This window comes from Conger conger, chromosome 3 (assembly GCF_963514075.1).
Source record: "Conger conger chromosome 3, fConCon1.1, whole genome shotgun sequence".
Classification (NCBI taxonomy): Eukaryota; Metazoa; Chordata; class Actinopteri; order Anguilliformes; family Congridae; genus Conger; species Conger conger.
In genome coordinates, this window is record NC_083762.1 from 13,229,004 (window position 1) to 13,244,771 (window position 15,768).

The 15,768-nt window shown below is 42.1% G+C and overlaps 2 protein-coding genes and 1 long non-coding RNA gene across 3 annotated transcripts in view; 2 read left to right on the forward strand and 1 right to left on the reverse strand.

The window, feature by feature from the left end:
* The window catches only part of LOC133123919 (macrophage receptor MARCO-like), a 76,566-nt gene that overhangs the window by 37,998 nt on the left and 22,800 nt on the right, over positions 1-15,768 (forward strand). Inside the window, exons 9-13 of the mRNA XM_061234644.1 lie at positions 8,978-9,031; positions 9,371-9,469; positions 9,699-9,752; positions 10,511-10,564; positions 12,407-12,442. Coding sequence (XP_061090628.1) covers positions 8,978-9,031; positions 9,371-9,469; positions 9,699-9,752; positions 10,511-10,564; positions 12,407-12,442 — 297 coding nt within the window. The remainder of the gene's footprint in view (positions 1-8,977; positions 9,032-9,370; positions 9,470-9,698; positions 9,753-10,510; positions 10,565-12,406; positions 12,443-15,768) is intronic.
* Positions 4,104-9,025, forward strand: LOC133123920 (collagen alpha-2(I) chain-like). The gene is made up of 8 exons (XM_061234645.1): positions 4,104-4,251; positions 4,987-5,094; positions 5,672-5,983; positions 6,606-6,659; positions 7,283-7,372; positions 7,861-7,968; positions 8,224-8,268; positions 8,672-9,025. Exons 1-8 carry the CDS (start codon positions 4,209-4,211, stop codon positions 8,890-8,892), a joined length of 981 nt encoding a protein of 326 aa, XP_061090629.1. The 5' UTR covers positions 4,104-4,208; the 3' UTR covers positions 8,893-9,025.
* On the reverse strand, positions 7,012-9,709 carry LOC133123923 (uncharacterized). Its single transcript, XR_009708268.1, has 2 exons — positions 8,117-9,709; positions 7,012-7,348 (listed from the first exon to the last, which is right to left on the reverse strand). It is a non-coding gene; the product is annotated as an uncharacterized LOC133123923 (long non-coding RNA).

A 15,768-nucleotide genomic window follows, 5' to 3' on the forward strand; every position in this document is an offset into this window, starting at 1 on the left:
AGCCGAGTGTGAAGCGGCCGGGATGAGAGTCAGCACCTCCAAATCCGAGGCCATGGTTCTCTGCCGGAAAACGGTGGATTGCTCCCTCCGGGTTGGGAATGAGTCTTTGCCCCAAGTGAAGGAGTTCAAGTATCTCGGGGTCTTGTTCACGAGTGAGGGTAGAAGGGAGCGTGAGATCGACAGGCGGATCGGTGCAGCGTCAGCAGTAATGCGGGCGTTGCACCAGACCGTTGTGGTGAAGAAGGAGCTGAGCCGGAAGACGAAGCTCTCGATTTACTGGTCGATCTACGTCCCAACCCTCACCTATGGTCACAAGCTTTGGGTAGTGACCGAAAGAACGAGATCGCGTATACAAGCGGCCGAAATGAGCTTCCTCCGTAGGGTGGCCGGGCTCAGCCTTAGAGATAGGGTGAGGAGCTCGGACATCCGGAGGGAGCTCGGAGTAGAGCCGCTGCTCCTTCGCGTCGAAAGGAGCCAATTGAGGTGGTTCGGGCATCTGATCAGGATGCCTCCCGAGCGCCTCCCTTTGGAGGTTTTCCGGGCTCGTCCAACTGGGCGGAGACCCCGAGGGAGACCCAGAGCCCGCTGGAGAGATTATATATCTCTCCTGGCCAGGGAACGCCTCGGGATCCCCCAGGAGGAGCTAGAATGCGTTGCTGGGGAGAGGGACGCCTGGAATACCCGGCTTTGCCTACTGCCCCCGCGACCCGACTCCGGATAAGCGGGTGATGATGGATGGATGGATGGATAACTATATTGCATGTTTAAAACACATCTACCACTTCATATGCCCACACCCCTGCAATCAGTAATGTATGAGTTTTGTCTAACCTTGATAAGAAGTCGAAAATTACGTTGGGGCACCTTTAAGTCTAAAGGCCCGGACACACCAAACCGACGGTCGGCCGACGAGTCTTGCTGGTGTGTCCCGCACTCCGACACTCCGTCGGCCTGTTTTGGAGGCCGTCAATGAGAGAGAGCTCTCTGATTGGCTGTCCAGCTAGCGAATCACTGCACGAGAAGAGAAACGGAAGCGACGAAAGCAAGCCATTCCAAAGTTACTATCACTACCAGACATAATTTTCGATTAGTATTACTAAATAGCGAGAGAACAAGGAAATTGCTGCAAACTGTTTGTTGTGAGCGAGACAATGGCTGCTTCTAGGTCCAACGCAATGCAAACGCATTCCCCGGTCTTCCGGTTTCCATTTTTTGAAAGACAAATACAGACTACCGCCGCCTGCTGGTGTGGAGAGTTATTACCTCTCATGCAGGCGCAGAACGTACGTGCAACTCGGCCGTCGGCGGACCGTCGTTGCGGTGTGTTCGGCACAGCCAACATTAATGACGCGTATGGACGCGAGGCGATCTTTGTCGGCGCTCCGCGGCCGACCGTCGGTTTGGTGTGTCCGGGCCTTAAGACTTACACAGACTGATAAGATAAGAATCACTGATAAGATGTGTGTTCTGGAGATTCCAATGGAAAGTGCAGAAAATGAATGTTTGTATTTCCATTGAACATTGTATTTCCTTGTGTACATTTCCTTCTATTTTCATGTAAATCCTGTAGCCTATCAATGTATCAAACTGTTCGATAAAACAATCGATGCTGATTCAACTCGTTTTCTCCTTTTTTAATGTATATTAATGCAAATACTTACAAATAAAATAAGATTAAAAAGTAAATCAAAACAAAAATTCCGTCAGGAATATATTATATTTACAAAACTTGCGCTTATAGTGAACAAAGTTGTAGCTGCCCCCCTCTGTCTATTTTTCGTTTGCAGTTCCAGAGAATCAGGATCAGAAGGAACATATAATCCAAAAACAGTAATTCATTTATTTTTTAGAGAGGATGACATGCTTTTGAACATGAGTATCATCTTTAGATGCACTGTCTACTACTAGCGAGTTTGTGCATTGTATCTGTAAATAATGTGGAATATGTATGCAATTAAATAAATGTTTGACTATAAATGTTTCTCCGGTAAATGTCATTTGGCAATAACTTGTGTTTATATTGTGTCCGAACAAAAGGCTTACCTTGTAATTTAGTCACAGACTTCACAACCATGCAGCCAACACATGGCATTCAGCAAAGTCGTGCTTTTGCTGAACACCATGATTCCAGTTCAAGTCATCACGAATTGTAATATTAGGTTTTCGACAAATGATCTGTCTCCTTATAGCTACACGTTTCCATGAATGTATAATTATCCCCGAAGCCTAGAAGATTATGAGCAGAGGGAGGAGCCTAGATTACGGTCTAGTTTTCAGCGCCCGGGACAGCGCCAGGTGTTTGATGACTTCAGCAGTATTTAAAATTAGCGAAGAAAAATGAACGTTGATTTCGCGTTCAAAGTGCGTCACAAATCGTTACATAATCAGAATTTAGTTAACTATTTATTTTAGTAGCGAATTCTGATAAATAGGATATTGCCTATATTGTGAGTAGCATTTACAAAATCTTATTTCCTGTGGATGAAATATATCCAAACATGTCTACGAGGAAGTCAGTTGATTTAGCCTACTTGGATTATTTGATTACAATGATTATTATTGCCTTATGTCATCACATTTATTTTTTTTAAAAGGTGACCAAAATTTACCTACCGATCCTAATAGTACAAGTGACATGAGTAAGGGGGAAAAGACTGAAACAGGATGACAAATATATCACAGAGGTTTCACGTGATTTAGTTTTGAGAATACTTTGGCAATAGGTCTACCGGTTAATGTAATTACTTTCACATGTATTTATGAATTAATTCATTATTATATGACTAACTGGAGCGTTGTGCTGTAAAAGTTGTTATTTTGGCCATAGGGAACAGTGCCTCCCAGTGGTCCGCCAACACCTCTTTCAGCAGCTGCGGAGATGGATATTGTTTTGGTCGCTTTTCCTCCTGGTCCCTTTTACGTGGGTGAAGTTGTATTGGCAGCAATGATGTTGAAGACATATTCAGAGTCAATAGTTGCTCATTACAAATCTTTAGTTTAAAATAAAACAGATTAATCTGTGTGCTCCAGAGCACTTCCAGAGCTTCCAGAGACCAGAGCATTCCAAAGTAATAGTAGGAAGTATCCTAGTCTTTATACATTACAGCTAACCAATCATTTGTCATATAACATCACACTGTCTCTCTTAACCCGCCTTAATATTTTCTGTCACTCTATGAAAGCTGATCTGTTTTAACCTTTCGCCTCTATAATGATGCAGGCAAATTGGGCTGGTGATCACTAACTCAAAACATTTCTTTGCAAAGACACATATTGCTTGACCGGCATCACTTTGTCAAAACAGGTCATATCCAATGCCATGGCTTTTTAAACACCTGATTAAGTGTTCTCTGAACTGTACTTTGCAGCTCAATGTGTTTGAACAGACATACAGTTCTAATTGCTCATGCTGACTGATTCACTTATTCTCAATTCTAACCATTTCACAGTTTTAATAAAAGCATTTAAATCAAACTCCATCATTATTCTAAACATTCCTGGTTTTCAAGAAGAGCATTTTGATCAAACTTCAACAATATCTAGAGATCTCCAATGGTTAGTACTCCAAGTTGCCTTCTGACCAAAACTCACCACCACTTTGCTGCAGCACTTTAGCACTTTTTGTGAGGAAATGTGCTGGATTGTTTTAGGTGCCAGTTAAAGGAAGGAGACAGTGAATCTGCCCATTTCACTGCTGCACCAGCCGTATCAGTTCTCCATAAACACACAGTGTAGTCCTTACTGTCAGTATTGTAGTCCTTACTGGAAGTATTTGGACAGTGACAGTATTTGTTGTGTTGGCTCTGTACTTCATTGCATTGCATTTAGAATCGAAACAGTGATTATGATGTTAAAGCATGCCAACTTTAATAGAGATACAGTACTTGCAGCCGTACTGTATTTTATAGGCACTATAACCATACTATTTACCATACGTACTTACTGCACTGTATGTATGTTTTACACATCTCACCCAGAGTACATTGTGACCTTTTGAAGCCGTTGGAAATCACTAGAAAAATCAGAATAAGCATATTTCCTGAAAACACCTATCCTTTGACGTCTTCCAGAAATGGGGATGTGGTATTGGCATAAAAGCTATTTAAGAAGACTCATGTTGTGTCAGGGATGGTCATTCAGTCCTGGACACAGCTGTAAATAGGAAGGCCACAGTGTTCAGGCAGAGCAACGTACTGTACGACCTGGAAATGGGACTCAACAGGGCAGACCACTATGAGCTGGACAGCAGTGGTAAGGGCCTATCGCTTACACACACACACACACACACAGTGTAGTGACCACATTTACACATGCTATGCTTTCCTGTTGTATGCTGTTGTGGATTTTCTTGTTATTTTTTTTGTTTATTTTTTGTTGTTGTAGTATTGTAATAGTACTACCAATCATGGCGTTGAAACAAGAAAACAGAGAAAAATCATCTTTAAATGTGAAACAGGCCAAACAGTCAAGCTTTATGTTTGCATTAAGTATTGCATTTATAACCTTTATGTGGAAGATAATGTAGTTTGCATAGTGCAGATCAGTTTTTAGGATTTGATTATTTTTTATTTATTGTGTATTATGCCTGCATGTGAAGTCTCTGATTTAATTCTGTCAAAGGCAACTGTCATCATTTGTTGCAAGAAATGGCTGGCTGCATAAAACTATCTCCATTCTTCAGCGTTAAATTTCTAAATGCCCTTCCTGTCACAGCAATACCTATTTATCACTAAATAGCTGTTTTTCTGTTGGGGATGTTAGATTTGTGGTGTTCAAAATGAGCTAGGAGTCTCCAAAGCAAATGCCAAATAACAGCCATAGCAGGTATTGAATGTACTGTTTTGTAAAAGTCAGTACTGAATTAGCCTTGGTGAATTATAGTGGGTTGATGTCACTTTTAATCGCAGACTGACTTGGACTTTTAAAGTGCTCAGAGAGTGCTGAGAGATCATGAGCATGTTCAGAAACTGTGTTTATTGTTTTTAGATTTCAGGACAGAGAGGCAGAAGAATAGTGGAAGCAGGAAATGCTTCACGTTCGTAGTGATTTATTTGATCCTGCTGACAGCACTCAATTCATTCCTGCTTTACAAAGGTATGGAAATATTTCTAAACAGTGGATTTTCTCTTTAAACAACCATATACAATTTCTTAATGATAACCAAAATAGTATCAACATTCCATAGTGTAAAAATCACTTCAACACAATTCATAATTCATACCTACTTTTCAGTAATGATCATAAGTAAAACATGTTTGTGCGATAAACATATGTTAACATGGGGTGTAAAATATATACGTTTCAGTTTAAACGTCCAGTCTATTTTTGCTCAGTGCAACTATCAATATAATATTTTGTAAAAATTACTTCATATTTTTTAAAGATTTTAATTGAAATATTATGATGAAGTTTGAGTTGAATCTTTATCTAGAACAATACAGTATAATGACTCTCTCTGGATGAATTGAACTCTAATCTATTATGACACCGTCTCTGCATCGGAATTGTGTGATCACACCCCATCTGTAACTGCCATTTGTAATGACACCCTTTCTGTAATGCTGATGTGTAAAGACACTCTAGAATGGTTATGTGTAGTGGCATTCTTTCTAGAACATAGTGTATAGCTTTGTCTCTGGAACTCTAAGCACTGCTAAGCACTCTTCCCCAGTGTTCACATTGCAGAGTGAGCTCCACCGTGTCATTGGTGGGTCGACCGTAGACGGGTGGGTTTCCTCCACCAATGAGGGGCGTCTGGACGCAGAGCGGTCCACAGGCACACGCGGAGACCACTTCTCGTCCCCGACGAACAGCAGCCTGGACCCGGCCTCTTTACAGAAGAGTCTGGGGACCCTGGAGGCCCGGATGGACACCCTGTGTGGTGGTCCTGGGGGCGTGGGGCAGCTGAGGACAGAGCTGGGAATGGTCAATGCCAGCACGGTCCTCCTTCAACACAGACTGCTCAGCCTGAGCACCAAACCAGGTGAGGAAGAGCTCAGCAGAGCTATGTGTGCACCTTCAGCAGAACTCTGTCAGGATTCAGGACTGAGGGCATGGTGTTAGACTGGTGGTGAAAGAACAAGTGGGATTAACCATGCGGCCTGTCAGTATTCATATCGCTTGTTAATAATGTGAATCGTTCTATATTTTCTTATGTTAGTTGAATATAGTTTAGCCCTTGAATTAGGGTTAGGGACCACACACATTACATTACATTACATTAATGGCATTTGGCAGACGCTCTTATCCAGAGCGACGTACGACAAAGTGCATACCCATAACCAGGGATAAATGCGCTGACCACACCACTTCTCTTTTCCAGTCCACACTTAGTCACACATAGTTGCCCAGCAAGTGTATTCATTATCAACCCTGCTCCAATCAGAAGCGATTACCCAACTTGACTGAATGTAAAGTTACAGGTTTTGAAGCCACTTCTAGCACTGTATTATATTGCAAATAGTGATGCAAATTACGTTATTTAAAAAATACAAGAATTATCCAAGAATACATTTATTTTTTACTTAAAGACACTTATATATATTTTAAATCTGAAAATTGAATCTGATAACACTGTACTGTAACAATATGTATGAATGTTACAGGTCCTCCGGGTACACCTGGAGCCCAGGGACCAAAAGGAGACTCTGGTTCTGCCGGTGAGCTTTCACAAGTTTCAGATGTATTAATTGTTGCCATGGCAAATCCGTGTGTATAAATGAACACCTGACAGACGTGTGGTAGATTCACGCAACCAATTATAACCAATTTTTGATCAGGGTCCATTTGCAGTTGTTGCACGCAATTCAAACTGCACTGACTCAACACATTCCCCTTTTCCTAAGGTATAAAGTCACAAAGATGTGATTAGAATGTTCTTAACTTAACATTCTAATGATGATGTAACAATCATAATGGATCATAATGGAAAGTAAAGGAGTTCTAGAATACTGACTGAAAAACCTAGTATTCAAAGGGTTAAAACACTTTTTTAGAAACATCTTCAAAATATGTGATTTCACCATGACTTTTAATATTGTCAGCGCTGTGCAAATCTTTCCAATTTTTCCACGCACACTGAAATTCACTCAGTTCACTACAGTTCTACTGTATTTACTAAAAATCTCTCATTGTCCAGTTGCTAATAAAATTGGTTCAGCACCTCATAACCTCAAAACCATAATCGTGTTTTCTGGGTCTTTGAATTGCTGTGGATCCCAATGTGTGACATTGCCATCTGATGTTTCCTCTATATACTGTAATGTGTGTCTGTTTATTCAAGGTGTCCAAGGTCCAAAGGGTGATCCTGGTTTTCCTGGCATTACAGGACATGCGGGAGCAGCAGGGCCTGGGGGAGAGAAGGGGGATCCAGGTGAGCCCGAGCAGCTCTGCGATCTGAATATCTGACATATAAACAATATCACAAAAAGAAAACCATCACGATGGTAAATGCCCAGGAACAGGGTTGGGCAGCCCTGCTCTAGCTGTTGAATGAGGTGTGCTTCATTAGTGTTGGAGTGAAAACTGACAGGATGGTAGATCTCCAGAAACAGGGTTGGGAGCCACTGACTTGGTAAATGGTCTGCATTTATATAGCGCCTTTATCCAAAGCGCTGTACAATTGATGCTACTCATTCACCCATTCACACACACACACCACTGGCGATTGGCTGCCATGCAAGGCATCAGCCAGCTCGTCAGGAGCATTTGGGGGTTAGGCATCTTGCTCAGGGACACTTTGACATAACCAGCAACCCTCCGACTGCCAGACGACTGCTTTTACCTCCTGAGCCAATGCCACCCCTAGCATATTGAAGCATGTGTGGTTGTGTGAGCTGATTGGTTGGTGTTTCTGTACAGGTGTGCCTGGGTTGGAGGGCTTGAGTGGTGCTGATGGGGAGAGAGGGGAACCGGGCCTTCAGGGCCCACCTGGACCCACAGGACCCGCAGGGGAGCCTGGCCCGGCAGGTACGGTCCATTCCATTTCACTTAGCAGGTGCTTTTATCCAAAGCAACGAACAATAAGTGCATACCGAAGGTCATAAGAATGACTCCAGAACAGGCTGGATACCAAGTTGTACAATCAAATGTCAAGTTATGTGGTCAAGGTACTTACTGTAGTATAATTTGGAAAAGTATAGGCTGAAAAACAGGGATTCAGCCCATTCACAGTCTTGTTGGTGAAGCACAGGGAGTGAATTCTGCATTCTCTGCATGTTCCAGGTTCAAAGGGTGACCCAGGAGAGCAGGGGACACCTGGAGTGCCAGGTGAGTGTTCCTTGTCACCTGTGTCTTTAAGATACTTCCCCCCTGGCCTGTATCTTAAAGAGCAGCTACACAAAACCACCCTGCGGGAGATGGAAGGATCAGCAACAGCCAGATCTGGGTGACATAGAGTAGTGGGTGTGTGTGTGTGTGTGTGCATGTGAGCGAGAGAGAGCTTTTGTGTTGAACTGTATGTGATATTTACATGTGTGCTTTATGTATGTGAGAATGTGTGTATGTACCGTATGTGAAGTAGTGTGTGTTATTATGCAGGCTGTATGTGTTTGTGTGTGTGTGTGTGTGAGAGAGTGAGAGAGATCAGTGTGTTTATTCACGCGCAGTGTACCGTAGTGTGAGTGTAATATTTTCACGGGCAGTCTGTGTGTGTTTGTACTTACCTGTGCAGGTGCTCCAGGTGTGAAGGGACAGGAAGGAAGAGCAGGGCCCCCAGCAGAGAGGGGCCCAGCTGGGGAGAAGGGTGACCCAGGGAACCATGGAATAACAAGCATTACATTTTTCTGTACTATTCTTTCTGTGTGGACGTGTGCTTTTTGGCACCGGAGGCTTAAAAACCTGCCATACGCTCCAGTAACCACTGGAGTTTGTGAACTTCTGTGGGATGCCTAACCAACTCCTTCAGTGTTTGGTTACGTGGTCACACAGACACTTTAGTGTGAACTAAGCCTAACTATTCTCTTTTCCTCCCCTACAGGACCTAGAGGAATGCCTGGCTCCCCTGGACCACAGGGTGCCAAAGGGAATAATGGTATGTTGTGTGTCTGTGTGTAAGTGCCTGTATGTGTTGATGTGCATTTGCATGTGTATATGTGCAATGTGTGTGTCTGTGTGTATGTTCATGTACAAATGTAAGTGTAAGTGTATGTATGTGTTGATGTGCATTTGTATGTGTATATGTGCAGTGTGTGTGTGTGTGTGTGTGTGTGTGTGTGTGTGTGTGCATGTCTGTTTGTATTTGGGCATGTTCTTGTGTGTGCTTGTGTGTATGCTTGCTTGTATGTGTGTATGCGTGTGTTTGAGTGCGCGTGTGTGTATTCCTGTGTTCTTGTGTCTGCCCATTTGTCTGAGAGAGCTGTGATATTCCCAGGAGCTCCAGGCGCAGGCGGGCGGGCAGGAGTCCCAGGGGTCCCAGGGATGAAGGGGGAGAAGGGTTTAAAGGGAGACACTGGCCTTAAAGGACAGCAAGGTGAGCGATACAGGGCCTTATCGATACAGTGATGCTCTGTGGAATGTTCTTCTTTTGTTTTTGTTTTTTAAATTCTTTAATTAAGTCTGTGTTCTAGAACTGCATTGCTTTCCATTTGCCAGTAGCGATTGTGACATCAGCATTGGAATGTTCAGTCGAGAGCGTTCTAATCACATTTGTGACCTCACACCTTAAAAGGTTGCATCTGTTCTCCCCATCTCTGTTCTAGGATCGCCGGGGCTCGTGGGTCCCCCAGGCCCAAAAGGGGGGAGCGGGTTTACAGGTACAGTGCAGTGGCATTCTGGTCTGTGGCAGTGCTTCTCATTTCAGATTTCCCTGGTACAAAATTTGTATTCCAGTTTTAACAATAAAACTGATCAAATAATTTGTTGAATAAAGGAGAATGAAAACCTTTTAGAATACTTAACTTATACATGTATATACTAAGTTAAAATAAAATAATCAAAATGTATTCTTTAAATAGAGCATTTTCAAATAAGCCATTTCCATATAGTCATGGCTTAAACCCCAGCATCCATATAACAAATATAATGACATGGAATAAAAATTAAAAAGTTTTAAGACATAATAACCCACAAACGAAAGAGAATACACAAGCTTTACTCACAATATTAATGAGGAGGTAGACGTTTGGTCATGTTCTACGATTGCGTCTAGTTCTGTTATTATAATACAATACGACACAATAATACTGCGCTGTATGATTACAGAAAGGCTATTCTTATCAGAATAGTCCAAAGGTTTGTTGTGATGTGAGAATTATAGGGTTTTACATGGCATTTTTGTTGAAAATTAATGATACAAATACATACTGTATTTATCATTCTTTACATGTGTGGTGTTAACACATTTAAAAAGTGAATACATCTTGGTTTAACTCCAAGATGAAACCAATGAACTGACCAGAGCTTTAAATGTAATAGCTCAGAAACGGCAGACAGAACCCTATAATTCTCAGGTCCCGGCATGTTAAATATGGCATATCCCATGCTGCACTGCTTCTGATCAGTCTCATTCCAGGGCCCAAAGGGACCAGAGGAAGTCCAGGGTTCACCGGCCGTTCAGGACTTCCAGGTAAGGGATGAACATAACCTTCAGACCGTCCTATATGGCGTAATACCGGAGGTATTTTTACTGTAAAGTTCATGACTGCAAACAGTCCTGACCCAGAGTCTCCCTTTCACATTTCACAACTTTCTGTTTACTCACACTGCTGTTCTAAGCATTATATTTTCTGCTTTCATAGCCAATTAACTACAGTATTCCTGCTGCAGTCAGGATTCAGAAATAGATCAGAAAGAAAGAACTAGATGAGGTGTCTATACCAACTCAAGATGACCATGCAGGAATTATGAGTATGTTTAAGGGTGGTAAAATACCCAAGCAGTTAAAAGTAGCATCATATGTTGATTGACAATAGATGGAACATTATACATTGCATATCATTGTTTCCGGCCAGGTTTAATAAGACTATTCTATTAGACAGGTCTATTAAGTAGGCTAAATGCTCTGCTTTGTCACTGTGATCACCTTAAATACAGGTATGGCTTGCAGCTCAAACCCAATGAATCTCCCACATATATTCTTAGGAAAAAAAGTGTTCTTTGGCTTATCTCCAGTTCTTTGTAGAACCCTTTCTCAAAGGTGTGAAGTGTTCTTCGATGGAATCAAAGAAGCCAAAGAAGTGTAGAGAGCCATGGATCATGATAGACACCATAATACTTGTGCCTAGTGAAGACTTGTCAAGCTTTCCAACATGTACATCCCTTCCATATCCTCATATACTCCCCTAAAACAGAAGCTACCTCCTCATTTAACAAACCAGTCACTACCAATCGAAGCTTTGGAGAGAACTTTGGATGGCTATCATTATCAGAATGGTCTGGATTGGACACTCTGAATAAAAGTGTCTCCCAAATGTCTATAATGAGAATGTCTAGAGTGTAATGACCATTGAAGAACAAGGAGGAAGTCATGGCAATCAACCCTTGGCTGCCATTCAGGTTCATCAGCATTGAGGAACTAATGCACTTGTAAATCACTTTGGATTAAAAGTGTCAGCTAAATGACTAAAATGTCAAATGTAAATGTACTTCCTATCTCGAAAACTCATCAGGCCAGGAAGGGAGGTCCATATTCCACCACAGTGGCTAAGGTGCATGAGTGGGACCCAAAAGGTTGGTGTAGCCATATTAAGATCCATACAGCTGTTGGGGCCCTTGAGCAAGGCCCTTAACCCCACATTGCTCCAGGGGCGATTGTTTCCTGCTTAGTCCAATCAACTGTAATGAAAGCGTCAGCCAAATAGGATGTAATGTACTGGTCTGAAAGCACCAGTCACCCGCCTTTAGCTCAGTAATGGGTCCACAGTCTGCTTGCTCAAGCTAAGAGTGAAGGTGCATCCTCAGACTACATGACTGTGCAAGCTTCACTAGTGAACTGTGGAGGGGAAGAGAAGTGGTGGCGTCACATCACATTTTCCCCAGGAGAGTCTGCACTCAGGCTGCAGTGATGGGCACAGTCATATCAACTGGACATGGTACAGTGAAGAAGGAGAAATCAGGTGAAACCAAACAAAAAAATGAGAAGTGGAAGTACAAGTTCCTGACATAGCACATCAGCTGGGAACAGTCAGCTAGTCAAGGGAAGATGCCTAAGTCAAACCACGTCCACTCAAGTTTATTTTCCTTTAGTTGTTGAATTGTACATTACAAATAATCTATGCACGCCCCCGCAGGAAGGGACTTTCTAGCTCTTGTGAAAAGCTGTCAACATGAGCATTTTCAGAATCATGTGCAGCAGATTCTATTTTTACTAAGTTATGTTTTCCTGTGAAAGCACCTTGTGATAGCTAAGTTTCAGTTCTGCTAAAGTCTAAATTGGTTAAGGCTTCATCACATTGTTTTTCTTTTGCAGGAATTCCTGGAAGAAATGGAACAAAGGGTGACATGGGTAAACATATAAAATAATACATTTGTACATTCATGTCATAGAACTGAAAACTCTTAAACTGTACATAAGAATATTTCCTGCAACGGACTGGAGATTATGTAAATTAAGCAAATTAATTATTCTGTCTGATTCACTAAAGCACACATTAATTGTGACTCCCATCTTGGTGTGAAAATTGTAAGAACTCCTGATATTTATTCTATGCTGATATAGCCTATAGCCCACGGTTGCATGGGGTCGGGAGGAACGAATGCATCAGTAACACAGAATTAAATTTTGTTACACAACTGTTCCAATCTCTTCTAATATATTTCCACATATAATATGAAATAATCTTTGTATGGATGCCAGACTTCTGTTGGAGTCAGCCAGCAGTTAGTATAAAACTGTGGTTCTGAACACCTGTTTTGCATACCCATTCATTAGGGTACATAATGAATTGTGAAAACCGCATAAATGGAAATAGCAAAAGATGAATTCCACACATTAGCATTTTTTCCCCTGCACATTGTGTAGAATAGCTTGCCAGGTCCTGTTTTGGAAGCAGAAATTATGGGCCTTTTCAAGACCAGGCTTCAGGAACTAGAAATACTTTAGTGGTAGGAAAATGTCAAACATCGTTGGTATGCTATGCTATGCTATGCTATGTTATGCTATGCTACACTAAGTTACGCTACACTATGCTACAGTATGTTACATTAGGCTATGTTAGGTTATGTTATATTATGTTATGCTAAGCTAAGCTAGGCTAGGCTATGCTATGCTTTGCCATGTGATTGCATGCTATGCTATGCTACATGTGTGGGAGTTCTCATTGCAGCCTGTTTTCCTAGGGTCCCGGGGATAGCAGGGGGAGCAGGGCAGATCAGGGCTGCGTGGGGAGAAAGGGCAGAAAGGGGAACAAGGCCAGAGAGGTGAGTCACCTGCACCCTCTGCTGCAGAACATTCCAGCCTGCAGAAGCGAAAAGATAGAGTACGGCCTATTTTTGTCAAAAAATCTGTTGGTCAGAGAATGAACCCCATGTGTATTCTCTCCATACCGTGTAAAGAAATAGTTGTAGAACCATCCGAAATCCTGGGGGTGGTTATTGTGTGGTTATACTGCAGCGGTACGTCTAAGCACTCGTATACAGCAGGGTCATCCGAGGTGAGGATCGTCGGGGGAGGAACACGGGGCCGGGTTGAGGTCCTCAATCAGGGCCAGTGGGGCACCGTGTGCGATGACAGCTTTGACACCGTGGACGGGACCGTCATCTGCAGAATGCTGGGCTACACGCGAGCTACCGCTGTGTTCACGGCCACAGCAGGTAACGCCCCTCTCACCTCTCCACCTACCGGTGCGCTTAATTGCTGTAATCACTGTGGAGAGGATCCACTGTCATCTGGAGAATACGCCAGAGGGTACCACCGTATAACCGCTATTGCTTTTAGCTTGATGTTATTTACATTGTTAGCATTGTTGTCAGCAGTGCTGGATCATATCTTGTGAATTACTTTACCGTAGCGCTTAAAGAGAGGAGCTTCAATGTTGCAATTCAGACTTTGTCATCCTACGTTTGACAATGCAATCACTGTGATGGAAATTTTATTTGTGGGCTCTCCCGACAATGTACGTTTTTTTGCAAGAGTCACAAGAATGTACCTCTTTTTGCTTTGTGTACCATGGGCAATTTATGAGACGCACACACACATTGGTAAATCAATTAAATTAATTTATTATTAAATGTACATTTTGTATGCAAAAACAAAAGTGTTAGTACTACACATAATCTACCCCAATCTACGAGGTCTATGAAATCCAGCTGCAGACCATTCCAGCTAACACTGTTACTGCCATGTAGTGGAAATGCTATAACATTGAGAAAACATTCCAGTGACATTGTGCAAACATTTTGTTTTAGCCGGAATGAACCAACATCTTCAGTACTGTGGCGCTTGACTTCTTGAATGAGCTCTTATTTATTTACGTATTTATTTGAAATCTGGCCTTTTAAACCATGTATTGGGCGGCTGGCTGCTCAGCTGTTCTGAATCAGCAACATTTACTGAACCCTTCTCTGTAATCATAAAGGCCCACTCAGTCATTTTGGTTGCTAATATAACTGCTAATGGTTTATAACAAGCAAAAAGTTGAAGCTATAACACAATTCAAAATAATTATTCTCTGAATATAAACGGAATATAAATGGTAAAGATAATCATTAAAAGCACTTCAAAAGTAAAATAAGTATTTAAAATAAGTGTCGGAGCGACAGTTCTGTGGAAATGACTGAGCACGCCTTTAAGGCGTGTGAGTTTCTCTGTTTTTCTCTGCGATGACATGGCGGACACACGGTCCTGTCCTTTCTGTGTCTCAGGAACGGGCCAAATCTGGCTGGATGAGCTACGCTGTGTTGGCACTGAAAGCAGCATCTTCCTGTGCCCACACGCGGGAATGGGGGTCCACAACTGCGGCCACTATGAAGACGCAGGCGTGTCATGCGTGTAGCAGTGAACACAGTGCTCTTATTGCACATTCTAGTGAACTAAATAACCAACTGACTGGCTGGCTGGCAGGCTTACTGACTGACTGATTGACTGACTGACTGACTGACTGACTGACTGACTGACTGATTGATTGATTGATTGATTGATTGATTGATTGATTGATTGCAGACCTGGGTCAAATATGTAATTGTTTTGGATTCAAATACTTTTCCACACTTTACTGAGCCTGTCTGGTGTATTGGAACCCATGACATACCCTCAAAAAGTGTGAATCTCGCCTTTGGCTCAATTCCACCAGGTAAGATCAAGCTAGCACACAAAAGTATTTGAATCCAAAATCATTACCTTTTTCACCCAGGTCTGATTGATTGATGGACTGACTGATTGACTGATTGTATTGATTGACTGATTGATTTGTGATATTTACAGTATTTGCCAAGAAGCTTTGAGTATTTTTACTTTCATTTAGAGGGTGTGCCCAGTGTACCATCATATAACTGTTGGTGTGAACAGAAGCAGTGATGTATTTTAGAATCAGTGTCACACTGTGCAAAGTCAGCAGCCATATTAACAGCCTTGGATGGACAGCACCCTTTCCTTTATAAACAAATTACAACAATATTTATCTTGATATTACTAACATTACTAATTATATTGTTGTCAGCAGTGCTGTCTCATATCCTGCAAATGTCTTCACAATTCAAAACACTGAAAGAAAAACGCTTCAATGTTTGCTGCTATGGTTCACTCACTGGGCACTTTTTCATTGTTCACTAGGTATGGTAAAATGTTTTCATGTCATATCAATTTTTGTTGACCTGTGTATTTCATCAGTGTGA